Below are 15,574 nucleotides of genomic sequence, written 5' to 3'. Positions count from 1 at the left end.
TCTTACTAATTACAATTTCTTACAGTTAATTTCAATATTGGCACCAACAATAAAAGCATCGAATGCAATTATACAGGCTACATAATTGAAACATACTGTAACATGGCTAAAGATACTACATTTAGTTATTCTTCTTTTTGGTCCATGTAATTTCTCAAAAGACAATCAGTGGAGTAGTATATGGAGGATCAGGGAATGGGCTCAGTGATTTTGGCGCATTTTTTAATCTCTGTGGACCCTGGTTCGAATCCCGCCTCGGACTGGAGCCTTGCATGTGTATTGGGTTTTCAGACCCTACCTGATTACGTGGGATTTCTCCATTGAGGGTTTTCCTCCCATAATTAAAACTGAGCATTTCTTCTTGTTTCCTATTCATTCTGTTATTGGCACATACGCTGCTGGATATGTATTGAAATAAATAAATAATTTGCGTTTGAACAAAGACAATTTACTTGAGTGGGTTTTGAACCAACGACCTGCGGGTTAACATGCCGGTGCTCTACCAACCGAGCTATCTAGCCCCATGATTGCGGTCTCCCCATTTTGTCAATATCTTTATTCGGGAATGCCAGTCAGAAATAAATAAATAGATACGTTCAAAATAAAATTCCTTGTGCAATGTTGACAATTGTTTTTTTTGTTTGTATCAGTTGATCCGTGCAAAACTCTGGACAGCAGTGGCACGTATGTCAGTCAGTGTGAAAACGGAGAGTGCATTTACGCTAGTGATGACTTTTACTGCAAATGTAACGTCAACTTTGTTGCTCATGTAGAAGGAAAGAAATGCCTCGGTAAGTGTGTGATATGCGCAGCGATTAGTTGGTAGCAATGCAAGACTTTTAGGACACTAAGTGGCGGCAGACTTGCCTTTGTTCTTGGTAATGTACGCATGCTCACAGTTGCGTTAAAAATGGAAATTTACCTGGTTAAGTTTGCTGCCACTTAGCGTTCCCAAAGTTTTCCTGTTTGCCGAAGGTGTTGCTCCAAATCTGACCAAACTCGTCTGCATTGCATGTGGGTTGGGTAACAATTAAATCAAACAATGGTGTTCACGCTAAAGTATTTGAGTTTCCTTACGAAATAATTAGTGATGGTTAGTTTTTTATAAACCTTCGAATGTTTTTAAGAAAAAATAACCGGGTATTACCTTGGTAGTGTTGGAATTCCACATGCATAAACAGGCCTTAAAACTTCGCTTCAGAAGGGTGCTTGTGAATTTCCCTCTGGTAAGGGGCACGCTGTGATGAAATTGTAAATTCGTTTCGGAACTTTGCAAAGGGCACCACAGCAGAAGCACAGAGCACCATGACAATTGCTATGGGTGCCAGAGGCCTAGTTCTTAATTTTACCGAGACGAAGTCGAGGTAAATTATCAAGAACCAGGCCTCGGTGGGCTTAAACCACTAGTAGAAAACAGATTCAACACACTTTGATTCCCATTCATTAATACCTTTTCGGTCAAAATACATCACCACTTTTGGTCAAAATGTAAAATAAATGCAAAAATTTTAATTGTTCAATGGTTTCTTTCCACACAACATCCCTCCATGGGTTAATTCAAGGCCTGCTTTAAAGCCATTGGACCCTTTCAGTAAACAGTGTTGTCCAAGGCCCACACTTTGTGTACCACAACTTCTATATCAAATAACAAACCTGTGAAAATTTAGGCTCAATCGGTCATCGGAGTCGGGATAAAAACAACGGAAAATCCCACCCTTGTTTCCGCGCGTTTCGCCGTGTCATGACATGTGTTTAAAATAAATCCGTAATTCTCGTTAATGAGAATTTATATTGTTTTGCTGTTTTCTCAAAAAGTAAAGCATTTCATGGAATAATATTTCAAGAGAAGTCTTTCACCATTGCCTTCTGTAAACCCTGTAAGTTATTTGTAAATCTGTGAACTTTTTTTTTTTTTCTGAACCGAAAGGGTCCAATGGCTTTAAAACTGCATGTTGATATCTTATAGTTTATATCTTACATTTCTGTGTAACTTTTAATGATCTTTTCATCAGTAACATCAAGTGCTCTTTCAAAAATACTCAAACAATAATTTTGCTATCCTTTAATTGAACATATTACTGAATTTGATTTTGCTAACAAAACTGACAGTAACGATAATAATAATTGACTTGAAGACTTGTAATGCGCACATATCCACCCTGCTGGGGTGGAAAACCAAAACAAAAAAACAAAACAAATAAAAACAGACACAACAAAATTAGTCCTTGAAAACCTGTGACATAATATAAGTTTTGAGAAGAGGTTTGAATTTGGTGGTACAAAGACAAGATCTAAGATTAAGTGGCAGAGTGTTCCAGATGCGTGGCACAGCTAAAGAAAAAGACCTGTCACCCCCATGAGTGTCGAGACTTGGGTTCAATGAGGAGAAGCAATGAAGTGTATGCTCTTTATGTAATCCACCATACACGTAAAACTTACAATTCCTTAGAAGTTTGAGACCAATTGGCCATCTGAGTCACTTCAGAATAGTGAAAGACCGATTACACATTTTGCATGACATCAATTTAAAAATAATAATAAAAATAAAACACTCACTGAGCGATAAACTCCAAACTGGAAATCAGTTTTATTTATTTCTCATCAAATATGATATTTCAGACAGAAATATATTTCAAGGGATGTTTTCTACCATCATCATTAGACCACAAGTGTTATCTAAATCTGTGATCTTAGAAAAGTTTGTTTTCTACCCAATGTTCCTTCAACAGCTAACCCCTGTGCCATCATTCCTGAGACAAACACAACGTTTTGCAGTTTGCACGGAGAGTGTGAGTTAAACGCCACAGTGGATCCGGTGATTGGAACTTGCGTCTGTGATCCAGGCTACATATCCCAGAATAGCAAAACGGCTTGCGCAAGTAAGGAGACAATATTTTCATTGTATTATCACTGAAATTTTCACTATGATAAGATGTTTGATTGGATTATTCTTTACTTGAGAATGAGTTTTATTTTTGTTGATATTCAAACCAGGGATTGTTTTGGGTTTTTTTTTTTTGTTTTTTTTAGATGATCTTCCCATCAAGGGAACTTGGTAAACTCCCACATGGGGACATACATTGTAAGCACCAAGTTGGCAACAACCAATCTCTCTCATACAAACATTGGTTTAACATCTATGATTATGAATTGCACAAATCAAGAAATTCTGATTCAGTAACTAGATGACAATATTTATTCTAGTCATTGTGAAATCAGATGTTAGCTTGGGGGAGTCGAACCCACAACCTTGTGATTGCAAGTCCTGCAGTCTAGCACTTGACCTTGGGGACTTAACCGCGGGATGAAAAGTTTCAAACTTTTATCTAAAGTCAGACTTTTTGAGGTACCCGCTTAAGATGATCACTTTCATTGCCGCTTCCCCTGTTGTTAAGGTGGGTGTGATCCTCCTGATTATACTGTAGTTACTGCAGCTGATCTCACAAAACGCTAGGATTTAACCTATCTTGACTTGTTCAAACTTGGGATGGGTTCAATGCGTCCGAACATCTATGGACACTGTTGTTGGGAAAGTAGTTTATGGCTAAAGAATATTATACACTGTTGTTGGGAAAGTAAAATGTAGTCTTGAGTTATATGAAAATAAACAAGTTTAGCAAATCCACAAAGAAAACTTGAGAATATGACTTGACCTCGGTTTCCTGTTACTTGTAGTTAATGAATATTTTTGCCCAACTGGCGATTAGGTTATCATTTAGAACTATGAAACATTCACACACATTTGGGCGTGATTAGCAAAATGGACTTTCTGGAAAATAAGCATACTCATCTCAAGTTTTCATTCTGTTTCAGTGTTAATTTTTACAAATTATTTGTCATCCAAAATTTTTGATTGCAGAAGAAGCGTATCAGCTTGCTGTGGTGATTGGGGCGTCGGTCGGTAGCTGTTTGTTTGCAATCTTTCTTTTCTTGATTGTCATCTTATATCGGCATCATAATCCAACCATAAGAGAAGCTAATCCTCCCAGACCAGATGATACTCGAGGTATGAAGGTTTTTCACACCACCTGGAATTATTACCCGGTGATAAGTTTACTTTTTTTGAGAGAGAGATCGCTTTAAATCAAAGGCCAGTTGGCCACTTCAAGGTGAGGGCCACACATAAACCAATTTGGGCATTGCCATCCATGTAGGTGTGGGTATCATCCACTAGGAATCCTGGAATGCACTTACCTTCCCAACTTTTTACGAAGCAGTTATGGTTTGAAGTGCCTTGCTCAAGGGCACAAGTGTCATTAACTGATGTGGTCTCTAAGTTTAAAACAGACTACTGAAGACAATATTATTGTCTTCAGTAGGGGAGCGGCTGAGGGCTGAGTATACTTTGCGATACGTCCAGACCACACCGGTTCTTCTCAGAGCCAGCACTTCCCCAAAAAGACTTTTATACATATAGTTGTACCAGCAAGTTTACTTCTATAGTTTTTCTCTCTTTTAGAAAAACAAGTTTGATTGCTGAATTGAATCTAATGTATTGAAACCAATATATTGAAAGCCCCCCCCCCACCCAAGCCCTTCATTTGTGAATAATATCTTTGTTTATTGTTTCATTTCAGTGATTCCCCATGACTTACATTTTGTGAAGAAGAGAAAGTGTGTCCTGCCTATCTACTCTGCCGACGATCATGGCCTACACTATGAAGTTGTTGTAAGGTTCTGTCGATTCCTCCAGAGGCACTGCCAGTGTGACGTCTCCCTCATGGAATGGGAGAAGTCCATTGGTCCGACGGTCGAGATGTGGCTGACCAAACAGATCGAAGAAGCGGACGTGGTGCTGTTGATATGCTCAAAGGGGACCGGACTGAAGTACACGGCGAAGGCCAGACAAAAGCAAATGGACTCGCCCGGGGTGTACGGCGATGTGTTCGTCAAGGCTTTATTCCTGCTGGAAGATTATTTCAGTCGGGATAACGCCTGCGATAAGTTTGTCGTGGCCTACTTTGATTACTCATCCGAAGAAGATATACCGGTGCCTTTCAGGCGCTTTGCCAAATACAAGTTGATGCAGTCTATGGAGGAACTCTATCTGCGTATCCATAGGAAGGGTATGGAAAGTCCAACCTCAAGTAGACGGGTCAGCCCTCTGAAGGAGTCCAACTATCCTAAACTGGAGATGGGCCGGTGGTTACAGGAATCCATCGAAGGCATGAAACGGCTGGTGAAGTCTGACAAGAAGTGGTACCACAAGCAAGACAATAAGCGCAGTGTCAATGAGGGAGCAGCGTTAACCAGCAACAATGAGCAACCTTTTATTGATGATCCTTATCAAAGCGATACAGATTCAGCTTACAGGACAGGCGAGCATGATGAACCTTTTGCCCCAAGCTCATTTTTCGACAGCCATTCCATTGGGCAAGGTAGTAATGTCAGTGCCTCTTTTGAGGAGTCCCTCAAACAAATTCAAAATGGAGAATCAGAACCACTTGGAGATAAGTTCTTCCAGGATGACTTCAATATAACGATTGACCCTTCTGACTTGGGTTACCCTCGAAGCCTCAATTCTATGGAGAATCCTTTGAACAATAACCAGATGGGATTCCCTGAGAGGCCCTCGTGCAATGTAGCAATTGAATCAATTATCTAATCTAGTACACTATGTGCCTCACTTCTTTCCTTAAGTAGGTTACCCTCGAAGCCTCAATTCTGTGGAGGTTCCTTCAAACAATATCAAGACGGGTTTCTTTTAGAGGCCCTACTGCAATGTAGCAGTTGAATCAATTTTCTAATCTTGTACACTCTACATTTGCCTCACTTCTTCCCTGAAGTAGGTTACCCTCGAAGCCTCAATTCTGTGGAGGTTCCTTCAAACAATATCAAGATGGGTTTCCTTTAGAGGCCCTACTGCAATGTAGCAGTTGAATCAATTTTCTAATCTTGTTCACTCTACATGTGCCTCACTTCTTCCCTGAAGTAGGTTACCCTCGAAGCCTCAATTCTGTGGAGGTTCCTTTGAACAATATCAAGACGTGTTTCCTTTAGAGGCCCTACTGCAATGTAGCAGTTGAATCAATTTTCTAATCTTGTTCACTCTACATGTGCCTCACTTCTTCCCTGATGATGAAATGATTGACCCTGAAGTATAGGTTACCCTCGAAACCTCAATTCCATGGAGTTTCTTTTGAACAATAACCAGATGGGTTCCCTCAGAGTCCCTGTTGTAATGGAGCAGTTGAATCGATTACCCGAGTCTTGTGTACTCTGCATGTGCCTCACTTCTTTTCTGATGATGTAAATATTGACCCTGAAGTATAGATCCCTCCTTAAAATCTTGATTCTATGGATCAGAGGTTCTTCCAAACAATAACCAGATGGTATTCCCTCAACCTACACTAATCTACACTCTGCATGTGCCTCATTTCTTCCCTAAAATAACTAGAATTCAATCATGTTTGAATTGCCAGCCAGTAGGAAATGAGATTTATTTTTTGTAAAATGCAAGAGCAAGTTTTTGATAATTTTGGGAAGGAATGTTAAACGAAAAAGATGTTGCTTCAAAATTCTTCTTTGATAGTAATTTTCAGACTGCAATGGTAATTTTAAGTTTTTGTTGTTTTGGTTTTTTTTTTTTTTTAAACCAAAGATCAAAAGTTTGCAGCTAAAAAAGGAATCGAGACAAAAGTATTCTTTGTTTAAAAATATTGCCGCTGTTGAAAGTAACGTAGTGGGACCAAAGTGGCCCAAACATTGGGTACACGCAAGACTTGCACACACACATTCAGAAAGTTTTGAGTGAAGGCATTCTATTTTTCTAAATATTTCTAAATATTCAAGAAAATAATTTTTTTATGCTCGTTAACGTAGTTTCAATAAGTGTAATTTTGTTAAATTACAATGTTTTGAAAGGAGCCACAATTCCGACGGAAAGTTCCAGTGTTATTTAGAGCACAAGCTCTACAGTTTCAAATGTGAATAATTTGTAACTTGGTTGTGCTGCAGGTGTAGGAATAATACCTTCTTCTTTCTAAAGTTTGGAAATAATTGTCCCAGACTAGCATACTCAGTTGTTTGTTCAAATTTTGCATAATTGTTCATCAAGTGTATTGTGTATATTTCAGAAAGATTTTTGAAAGGAACAATAATTTCGGCAGAATTTTCCCAATATTATTAATTTTCTTATAGCATAAGGTGGGGTTTACTCAGAACCATTTCACCTCAAAGGCCTACCAGTAGACGTACCACAGAACATGTACCTTTTTCTGTGTGTATATTATTTCCGAAAAGATCTGTACATTTTCCTGACTTGGGATTGAGCCCAAATTTCACAGGGTTCTATGTTGAGTCATAAAGTGCAGATAATGGTCGTTGACACTTCTCAATGTTGCCAAAGTGCTTTCAAACAATTAAAATATTAATTGGATCATGTTTTTGTTCTTGTTTTAATTAGATTATTTAACTTGCTCATGAATTTGAATAACACTAATGCAAAACGAAGAGGGTTTTTCAGAAGCAGTTTAATATGAATGTCTGTCTTTAAACAAAAAAAAACTATTTTTGTATTATATTGTAATCGAGAATAAATAACTTTATGAATGTTCATTGTTACTAAACCAGATTTATTTTGTATATTTAGAAAAGTCACAAATAATCTTAAAATTCTATATGGGCTGTTGTGAAGCCTTTATTAAATAATCAGAGTACATTTATATCACATAATTTTGTACAAAGGAATCAATCATGTAGATTTAGAAAGTTTTGTAAGGAGTAACACATTGGGGGCATTTTCTGCTTTCTGACTTGGGCCTTTCACATGGGACACTGTTTCATTTTGTAACATGTACCATTGAGGAATTCCTCCATGCATGTACGTTCACAATAACAATTGCTTTTTATTCTGTACAGCTTATTCAATTTGTTTTTGTTCACGTTTTGCACAGACTTTATTTTAAAGATTACCCAGTCACTTTCCGTTGTGGTTTAATGTTTGACAATAAGGGTCTAAGGGAAATTTGATAATAGGCCTAAGCAATTATGCATTATTATCTCTACTCAGGTTGGCTTTACATAATGGAGTATTTTACGATTGTTTTTCTGAAGTTTTTGAAAGTTTAATGTATAATTTATAAAATAACAAACCTGTGAAAATTTAGGCTCAATCGGTCATCGGAGTCGGGAGATAATAACGGGAAAACCCACCCTTGTTTCCCCACTATTCGCCGTGTCTTGACATGTGTTTAAAATAATTCCGTAATTTTCGCTATCGAGAATTGATATTGTTTTAATGTTTTCTCAAAAAGTAAAGCATTTCATGGAATTTCAAGAGAAGTCTTTCACCATTACCTTCTGTAAACCCTGCAAATTATTTGTAAATCTGTGAACTTTTTTTGTTTCTGTACCGAAAGTGTATAATGGCTTTAAGATTGTTTTTCTTAAGTTTTTGAAAGTTTAATGTAAATCAACTAAGCCTCTGTTAAAGGGATGGGTCATACTTTGGTAATGGGCCCAAGAAGAAATGTTTGTATTTTCCACCCGGAGGCGACTTGACTACAAAGATGATAAAGGGTAGTACGCATACTAGTAACTTGTTACTTTGAATCCCAGTGTTAATTAGAAATCATAAAACTTCACCAGAACATTTGAATCTCAACGCGTACACGTCTCCCAGGGAATTTTGTTCACCGGAGATTCGGTTCCCCATGGGAAATTAATTAGTTGTTGGAGGATGATTCAAAAGAGGGCGCTATATAAGAAGAAGTTTTTACACAGTTTGAATGATCTCGTCAAGTACTCGACAAACTCCCACAAAGGGGTGTAAACACCTAGCTCGCAACAGCCAATCTCTCTCATACAAACATTGGTTTAACGTCTATATGACTATGAATTACACTAATCAAAAAATTGTGATTCAGTAACTAGACGACAATATTTATTCTAGTCATTGTGAAATCAGCGGTTAGCTGGGGGATTCGAACCCACAACCTTGTGATTGCAAGTCCCGCAGTCTAGCCACTTGACCATGGTGACCACTGTTTTGCCATAATGGGGGGGGGGGGGGGGCACAGAATCTCCGGTGGGAAAGGATCTCGTGCAACTTTGGGGATAATTTGTATATCCATTTGTTGAATGCTGCCCTTCAAAAAGGCCAGATTGGTACCCGCTGTCAACCTCGCTAAACGTTAGCCCGGCATCTCCGTTCGTGCCGTGACGTGTTTTGTCAACAAGTCCAAGATAGACACTTTATTCAACTGAAACTTCCACATGTCTCTTTTAGTGTATCTTTCTTTATAATTAATTTGCCAATAAATCAGCATTACGTTCACAAAAACCAAACGATGACCCTATGTACCTTAAATGCACTGGGGTGGATTTCACAAAGGTAGTCCTAACTTAGGACTAGTCCTAGACACTGCTAAGAGATAGGACAAGTCCTAAGTTAGGATGAGTTACTGGTCCTAACTTAGGACTGGTCCTATCTCTTAGCATTGCCTAGGACTAGTCCTAAGTTAGGACTACATTTGTGAAATCCACCCCTGAACACTATTGGTAATTACTCAAAATAATTATTAGCATAAAACCTACGGTTTTACGGGGGATCTTTTGATAGTATAAAACATTGTGAGAAACGGCTCCCTCTGAATTAAAGTAGTTTTCGAGAAAGAAGTAGTTTTCCACGAATTTGATTTCGAGACCTGATCAGAATTAGATTTTGAGGTCTCGAAATCAAGCATCTGAAAGCACACAACTTCGTGTGACAAGGGTGTTTTTTCTTTCATTCATATCTCGCAACTTCGACGACCAATTGAGCTCAAATTTTCACAGGTTTGTTATTTTATGCATATGTCGAGATACACCAAGTGAAAAGACTGGTCTTTGACAATTACCAATGGTGTCCAGAGCCATTAAATGATCGTTTGTTGTAAAGATTTAAGTATAAATTTTTAAATAATTTGCAGTGTACGGTAACCATGACAACGTTTATGTTTTCTTTATGATATTTAAAGAAACTTTTATAGGAAGTTTCTTTCCGTATTCAGATACACATTTTATGTACCATAAAATCAGTCTCATTGAAAGTCACAATGAATCTGTTAGGGCGCAGGAGTATCTGTGCTGACCACCATGACCCAAGTTCATAGAGCTGGTAGGCACAAAGATTTGCTTAGGTGTAATGTTTGCCTTGATAAACAAAAAGATTACCAAACATATTTCCCACGTGATTTTTAGGATAAGCAAACTAAACCACAGCTGAATACCAGTAACCAGCAACAAATTGGAATTTGGTTGGTAATCCTGTTTTTTATCAAGGAAGAAATTTTATGCTTAGCAAATTGTCGTACTTAGAAGCTCTATTAAACAGCACAGTGTACATGTCTATGGAGGTTCGGATTTATACATTCATGTGAAATAAATACTATAACGTTCATAAAAACATTAGCAGTGAACCATAGCAGAATGTGTCTGTTTATTGCGTCTATTTGATGTATGAACTTTGTCCCAATTGGAAACAAATAAATAAGACATAAACTGCTTCATTTTGGAACTAAAAATCAATTAGCTTGGAGCGTTGAAGGGAGCGTGCCGGTACTCGACCACCGTATGCTGCACCGGGACGATCCATGGCCGTTGTTAAACATCACATAGCTTTTAAGATATTCAGCCAAAGCCGGAAAAACTAGGTTATTTTTTTGCTTGAGATCGAAACTCTAAGGTGAGCTGGTGTGCCTGGAGATCCCCCCCTGCCCCCCCCCCCCCCTCCACCACCACCACCACCATGCCACTTTGAAAGTCCATACCCACAAAATTCAGTAAATTGACAGAACTAGTTTTGGCCTGAAAAATTGCTGCCTTTTCAGTATTTAGACGAAAAAAAGAATCCCTAGTCAAAGTGGTCAAAGTTATGTCAGTCGACGAAATCTGCTTTAACTTTCGAGTTGTAAGTGGAGGAATTTCGGCTAATGTTAGTGTTGAGTGTGTTTCTTTTTAACCAACGAAAGTGTGTATAGGTGATCACTGAAGCGGGTCGACCGAACGACAAGCGCATCTGCAGAGACCGTGTTTATGAGAGTGATAAATAGGACTTATGAAAACGGTTTTGTGCATTGTTGGAAAAAAAAGAGAAACTGCAGCTCGACTGGTCTTTTTTATGCAACATTTGCATTTGAACTGAATTCAGCATTGCTTAAAACGTGGTGGGATTTTGACTTCTGGCTGTATGAATGAATGCCAACTTTACAAACTGCAGTGTAGTAAGCAATGAATTAGAAATTAATACATCTCACATTTGAAGGTGTTGATGCTATTATTAGCCTGGTAAAAGTACGAGCGACGAGAGGCTGCATGGAGCTGTCATGTGGCCGTAAATCGTCGCGTTGGACGGCAGCGTGTGCTGTGAACCTTGCGGTGATAATCGTGCTGTGCGTGGAGTCGGTCTGTTTTGGATGCAGCCAACCCGGTGGTCAACGGCTACAGTCTCCCTTCGTTGTTGTTCCTAACTTTCCATGGATTGCTCTTGGAATTACACTGACGTGGTGAGTCATGTGACTGGTTTTGTTGTTTGTCGTTGATGTTGTTGTTGTTGTTTTTTTTGTTTTGTTTTTTGTTGTTGTTGTTGTTGTTGTTGTTTTGTTTTGTTTTTTTTTTTTTTTGGGGGGGAGGGGGTCGGGGGGGGGGGTTCAAGGGGGTAGTAATCGGAGGTATTTTGTTTAATGGCTTTTTGCTATGGAAGATTTAAGGACAAGAGTGAGTGAGCTCCCCCTGCAGTAACATATAAGTGTATATGATAATATTATTGCCTGTTTCACAACGTTACTGTGGAAACAATGAAACCTAAACATAAACTTAAAAGAATGTTCGTATCCGACTGCAACTGTTCCCTCGTCGTTACCAACACAAAGGCAATACTAATTTTTGAGCAAATAAGTCGGATATATGGACATTTTATCCTATTCCTTTTCAAATGAAGTAATATTTGAGAGGGAAACTCATCGAACGCGCACTCTGCTGATCAGAAAGACCAGAGCTTATTGAGTCCGGCTGGCCACGACACCGTTTATCCATACTGAAAATCCTGTTTAAATAAATTTACCCAGTCAGTTTCCCTTGTGGTTTATATTGATATCTGAAACAAAAAGTCGCATCCCCTTAAGGTGGTCCCCTGGCTGCCGCTTCCCAGGTTGTATCGTAATTTGGGTGTGATCCCTGGCTACACGGCAGTTAACGGTTGTATGGCTTCTGACTGACACCCCCGAACAAAGATATTGACATTATAGGGACACCGTCAATATAGGGCTAGATAGCTCAGTTGGTAGAGCGCTGGAGGTCGTTGGTTCGAATCTCACTCCAGTCAATTCTTTGTTCAACCCCAAATATCATTAAATAAATCAAGTTTACTTTAATGTTCTAAAAGTACTCGAAAACGGCAAAATTTGATGGTTTCTTTTATTAAGACTAAAGGCATGTTAGGCTACTCCTGGAAGTCCAAATAGAACTGTTTTGGTATAATAAAAAAAATCAGTGAATTAACCAAATGACTGTATTAGAGTAAACTATCGTATTGGCCCTAGGCCTAATCCCAGTCTATTTGCAAACGATTGTGCTTACATACTTGTGTAAAATCAAAGAGAAATTCGGTTGTGTTCTCCTTTTTCCGTATCCAATGCCATTTTTTCTTCTATTTTCTTCAAACTTGATTACAACCTTGATTACTAACATAGTTTATGCCAAAGTTAGATGATGTGTTCAAAATATCTTCCAGGATCCTATGATGCACGTAGGCTAAACCACAAAAAATTGTTTATGTATGTCATACAATCAATACAGTCGTACCAGTAATCAATAAACACAATGGCAGGGCACTCGACTTGCTATTGGAGCTTTGTAATATACAATAGTTGGGAAATACCCATACTGTCCCATGGTTCATCCCCCAATATAGTTTAACCCCACAACCACAATGGGGAATGAAACGTGCGTCAAGCCTCGTGATCAATTGCTTTACCCCATAACTATTCTTGATTTGAAGGTCATTTGATTGGTGTTTTTTGCTGGATAATGGTCCAGCATTCATTCATTCAAACTGATATTTATTTCCATACTTCATGAAAACATAGTACAAACAATGTTTTTAAGGAATAACCAATAAACAAAGCTATTTAAGCATAATGTCCCGTGGTGCTGATTTTTTTTACTTTAAGGCATTCAATAGTATTATGTATGCTCCGTAGAATGTTGTACCTTTGGGCCCCATTTCAATGATGTTTTTTTCCTCATTTGAGATGGGCTTAGCTCTCTTTCAATTGATGTATAGGCGTATCTTTCACGTGGCAGTGTTTTTTCCACAGTGCGTCGTTATTCGCTCCGAAAAGACGCCGCTGTAAACCCACCCGTATACCCTATGTGTGGTGCGTGTAATCACACCGCATGACCCACCCGTATACACACTGTCACATCGTACGACTACTGTGCACACAAGTCATCCGCACTCGTACCACTAGCTGCATGCTGACGGCCGACGCATGCGGATTGTGTACGGGGGCACATCGTGTCGTGCGATGTTACGCACAGTGAATACGGGTGGGTTTTTATACAGCGGGGGTGTTTTTTTCGGAGTGAATAATTCGACTGCCTTTCGAGCAAGGCTAAGTGCGCCAGTGCATTAACTGCAATTTCATATTTGAATAGCAAAACTTAAAAAATGCAAATAAATGTTTTACATAGAAATGAAAGTTTCTTTCTGCCAAATAAATACCCGAAGACCACTCTTGATGAACTCAATTTACCTACGAAATACTTATGCTATAGCAATTTTATGAAATCCATACAAATTGTACTAATGACTTCATTGTCCTGAGCATCTCTGCTGATCTCTTCACGTAGATGTATGGACAACGAGCCCTGCCCATACCCGATACAAATATTAACAACCAAATGGAGTTATGAGATTGGCAGACAAATTGATTAAGTTAGTTTGGCATATAAAAATAATTCAGCCCACTGTCCACATGCTCATTCTCTAGCAGATGATAAGGCCCACACACCGTCACAAGCTGTCACGAGGCGGTCACTGTGTCCGGGTCAATAACCGAAAGAATCAGTTCGTCATTTATAGTTAACCACTAAAATTTGTATTCTTCAGACTATACCTACACAGTTGCTATTGTGTATGAATTGGGGCAGGTTTTTTGAGGAAGTTTGAACCGCCCAACTCCCCATCACAGATGATAACAGCTTTTTGCAAACAATGAAAAGGAACCCCTTACCTTAATACTTGCTCCTCTTTCATAAATGGGTATGTATTTGTTTGTTTATGCCTCTGGTCCGGTTTGGATCCAAAGCTAAGGCCATTCCCCGGATACCCTACTAATTTTATAATATACAAGGATATAACAGCTACATTGACTTGTTTTACCCATCGATACACTGATATTTGTAGCACTGTACTCTGTACTTTCCCGAGTTCTGTGAACAAAGTCACAGACATAATGCTGAGTGGGATTCAAACCCACGACCTTTGCGATTCTAGAGCAGTCTTCCCTCTATTAAATCGTTGCGGTAGGGGTACCCGCTGCTAAAATAGTAACTCTAGACCACTGGTATTGCCCGGTAGAACGATCTATAGAGGCAGTTCGGTGATTCTTAGCAGCGGTACCACACCGATTTAATAGATGCAAATTCGCAGCCATATAAATTTGCAGAAATTTGCAGAACAGTCATCAAATACAACTTAGATGATCAATATAGCATACTGACTGCTACTACAATAGCGTACTGCATGATTTTGTTCAGCAACCTATTAGTTTCAGGTTTTTTTTTATGTACACCTCTGAAAGGTTGACATTGGCCACACCTCCTTTTCTTCATTGGCAACATTTATCATCGTTGAATAGGCGGTGGGTACAAGAGGCCTGATACTTCACCGGGCAACGAAGGTGATTGCCTCCATGCCCCTGGTTGATGCTAAGCTTCGTGCCCTTGAAATGCTTCTCAGTAGAAGTATTACAATTATTCGTTGGGTTCCCTTTACCAAGGAGAAAATGCCTTGATGCCCTAATGTCTGCAACAATCACTGAAACAATCAAACATGAGGTATGCATTCAGCAGACTGCAAATAAGAAAAATGAGCTAGGGCCTATGTGTAAATCAACCAACACACCGAATTATAAAGAGATTTTAAACACTCAAATAGCCTGTGGTATTGCAAAATGGCCGCTTTCGAATGATTCTTTGGTTCACCGCACTTTCCGTTGAAAGTTCGCATGAACGGTCTGTATAAAAATGGAATTTGATTATATTCATGCATTTATAACTTTGTTATTACAAAACGTCACATAATAAAAGGTGCCTATTAAAGGAACACGTTGCCTTGGATCGGACGAGTTGGTCAATAAAAAGCGTTTGAAAACCGTTTGTTATGAAGTGTATATGGTTGGAAAGATGTTTTAAAAGAAAAATATAATGATCCACACAAGTATCTCTCAAAACTGCACGGTTTTCTTTTTACATCGCGAACTATGTCGGTCGGCCATTTATGGGAGTCAAAATTTTGACTCCCATAAATGGCCGACCGTGTTATTGGACGAGGTAAAAAGAAAATCACGCAATTTTGAGGCATATTTGT

The 15,574-nt window shown here is 38.8% G+C and overlaps 2 protein-coding genes across 2 annotated transcripts in view; both read left to right on the top strand.

The window, feature by feature from the left end:
- Positions 1–10,405, top strand: part of LOC139953844 (uncharacterized) — a 37,758-nt gene extending 27,353 nt beyond the window's left edge. The window contains exons 11-14 of the mRNA XM_071953426.1: positions 651–791; positions 2,730–2,879; positions 3,860–4,006; positions 4,578–10,405. Coding sequence (XP_071809527.1) covers positions 651–791; positions 2,730–2,879; positions 3,860–4,006; positions 4,578–5,605 — 1,466 coding nt within the window. The 3' untranslated portion in view covers positions 5,606–10,405. The remainder of the gene's footprint in view (positions 1–650; positions 792–2,729; positions 2,880–3,859; positions 4,007–4,577) is intronic.
- A 677-nt stretch (positions 10,406–11,082) lies between these two features.
- LOC139952213 (uncharacterized) overlaps positions 11,083–15,574 on the top strand; it is a 37,947-nt gene continuing 33,455 nt past the window's right edge. Inside the window, 2 exon segments of the mRNA XM_071951274.1 lie at positions 11,083–11,455; positions 11,458–11,486. Of these exon segments, the coding sequence (XP_071807375.1) occupies positions 11,296–11,455; positions 11,458–11,486 (189 nt within the window). The 5' untranslated portion in view covers positions 11,083–11,295.

The sequence above is a fragment of the Asterias amurensis genome, chromosome 2 (genome assembly GCF_032118995.1).
Source record: "Asterias amurensis chromosome 2, ASM3211899v1".
Classification (NCBI taxonomy): Eukaryota; Metazoa; Echinodermata; class Asteroidea; order Forcipulatida; family Asteriidae; genus Asterias; species Asterias amurensis.
This window is presented reverse-complemented; position numbering and strand designations above follow the sequence as displayed.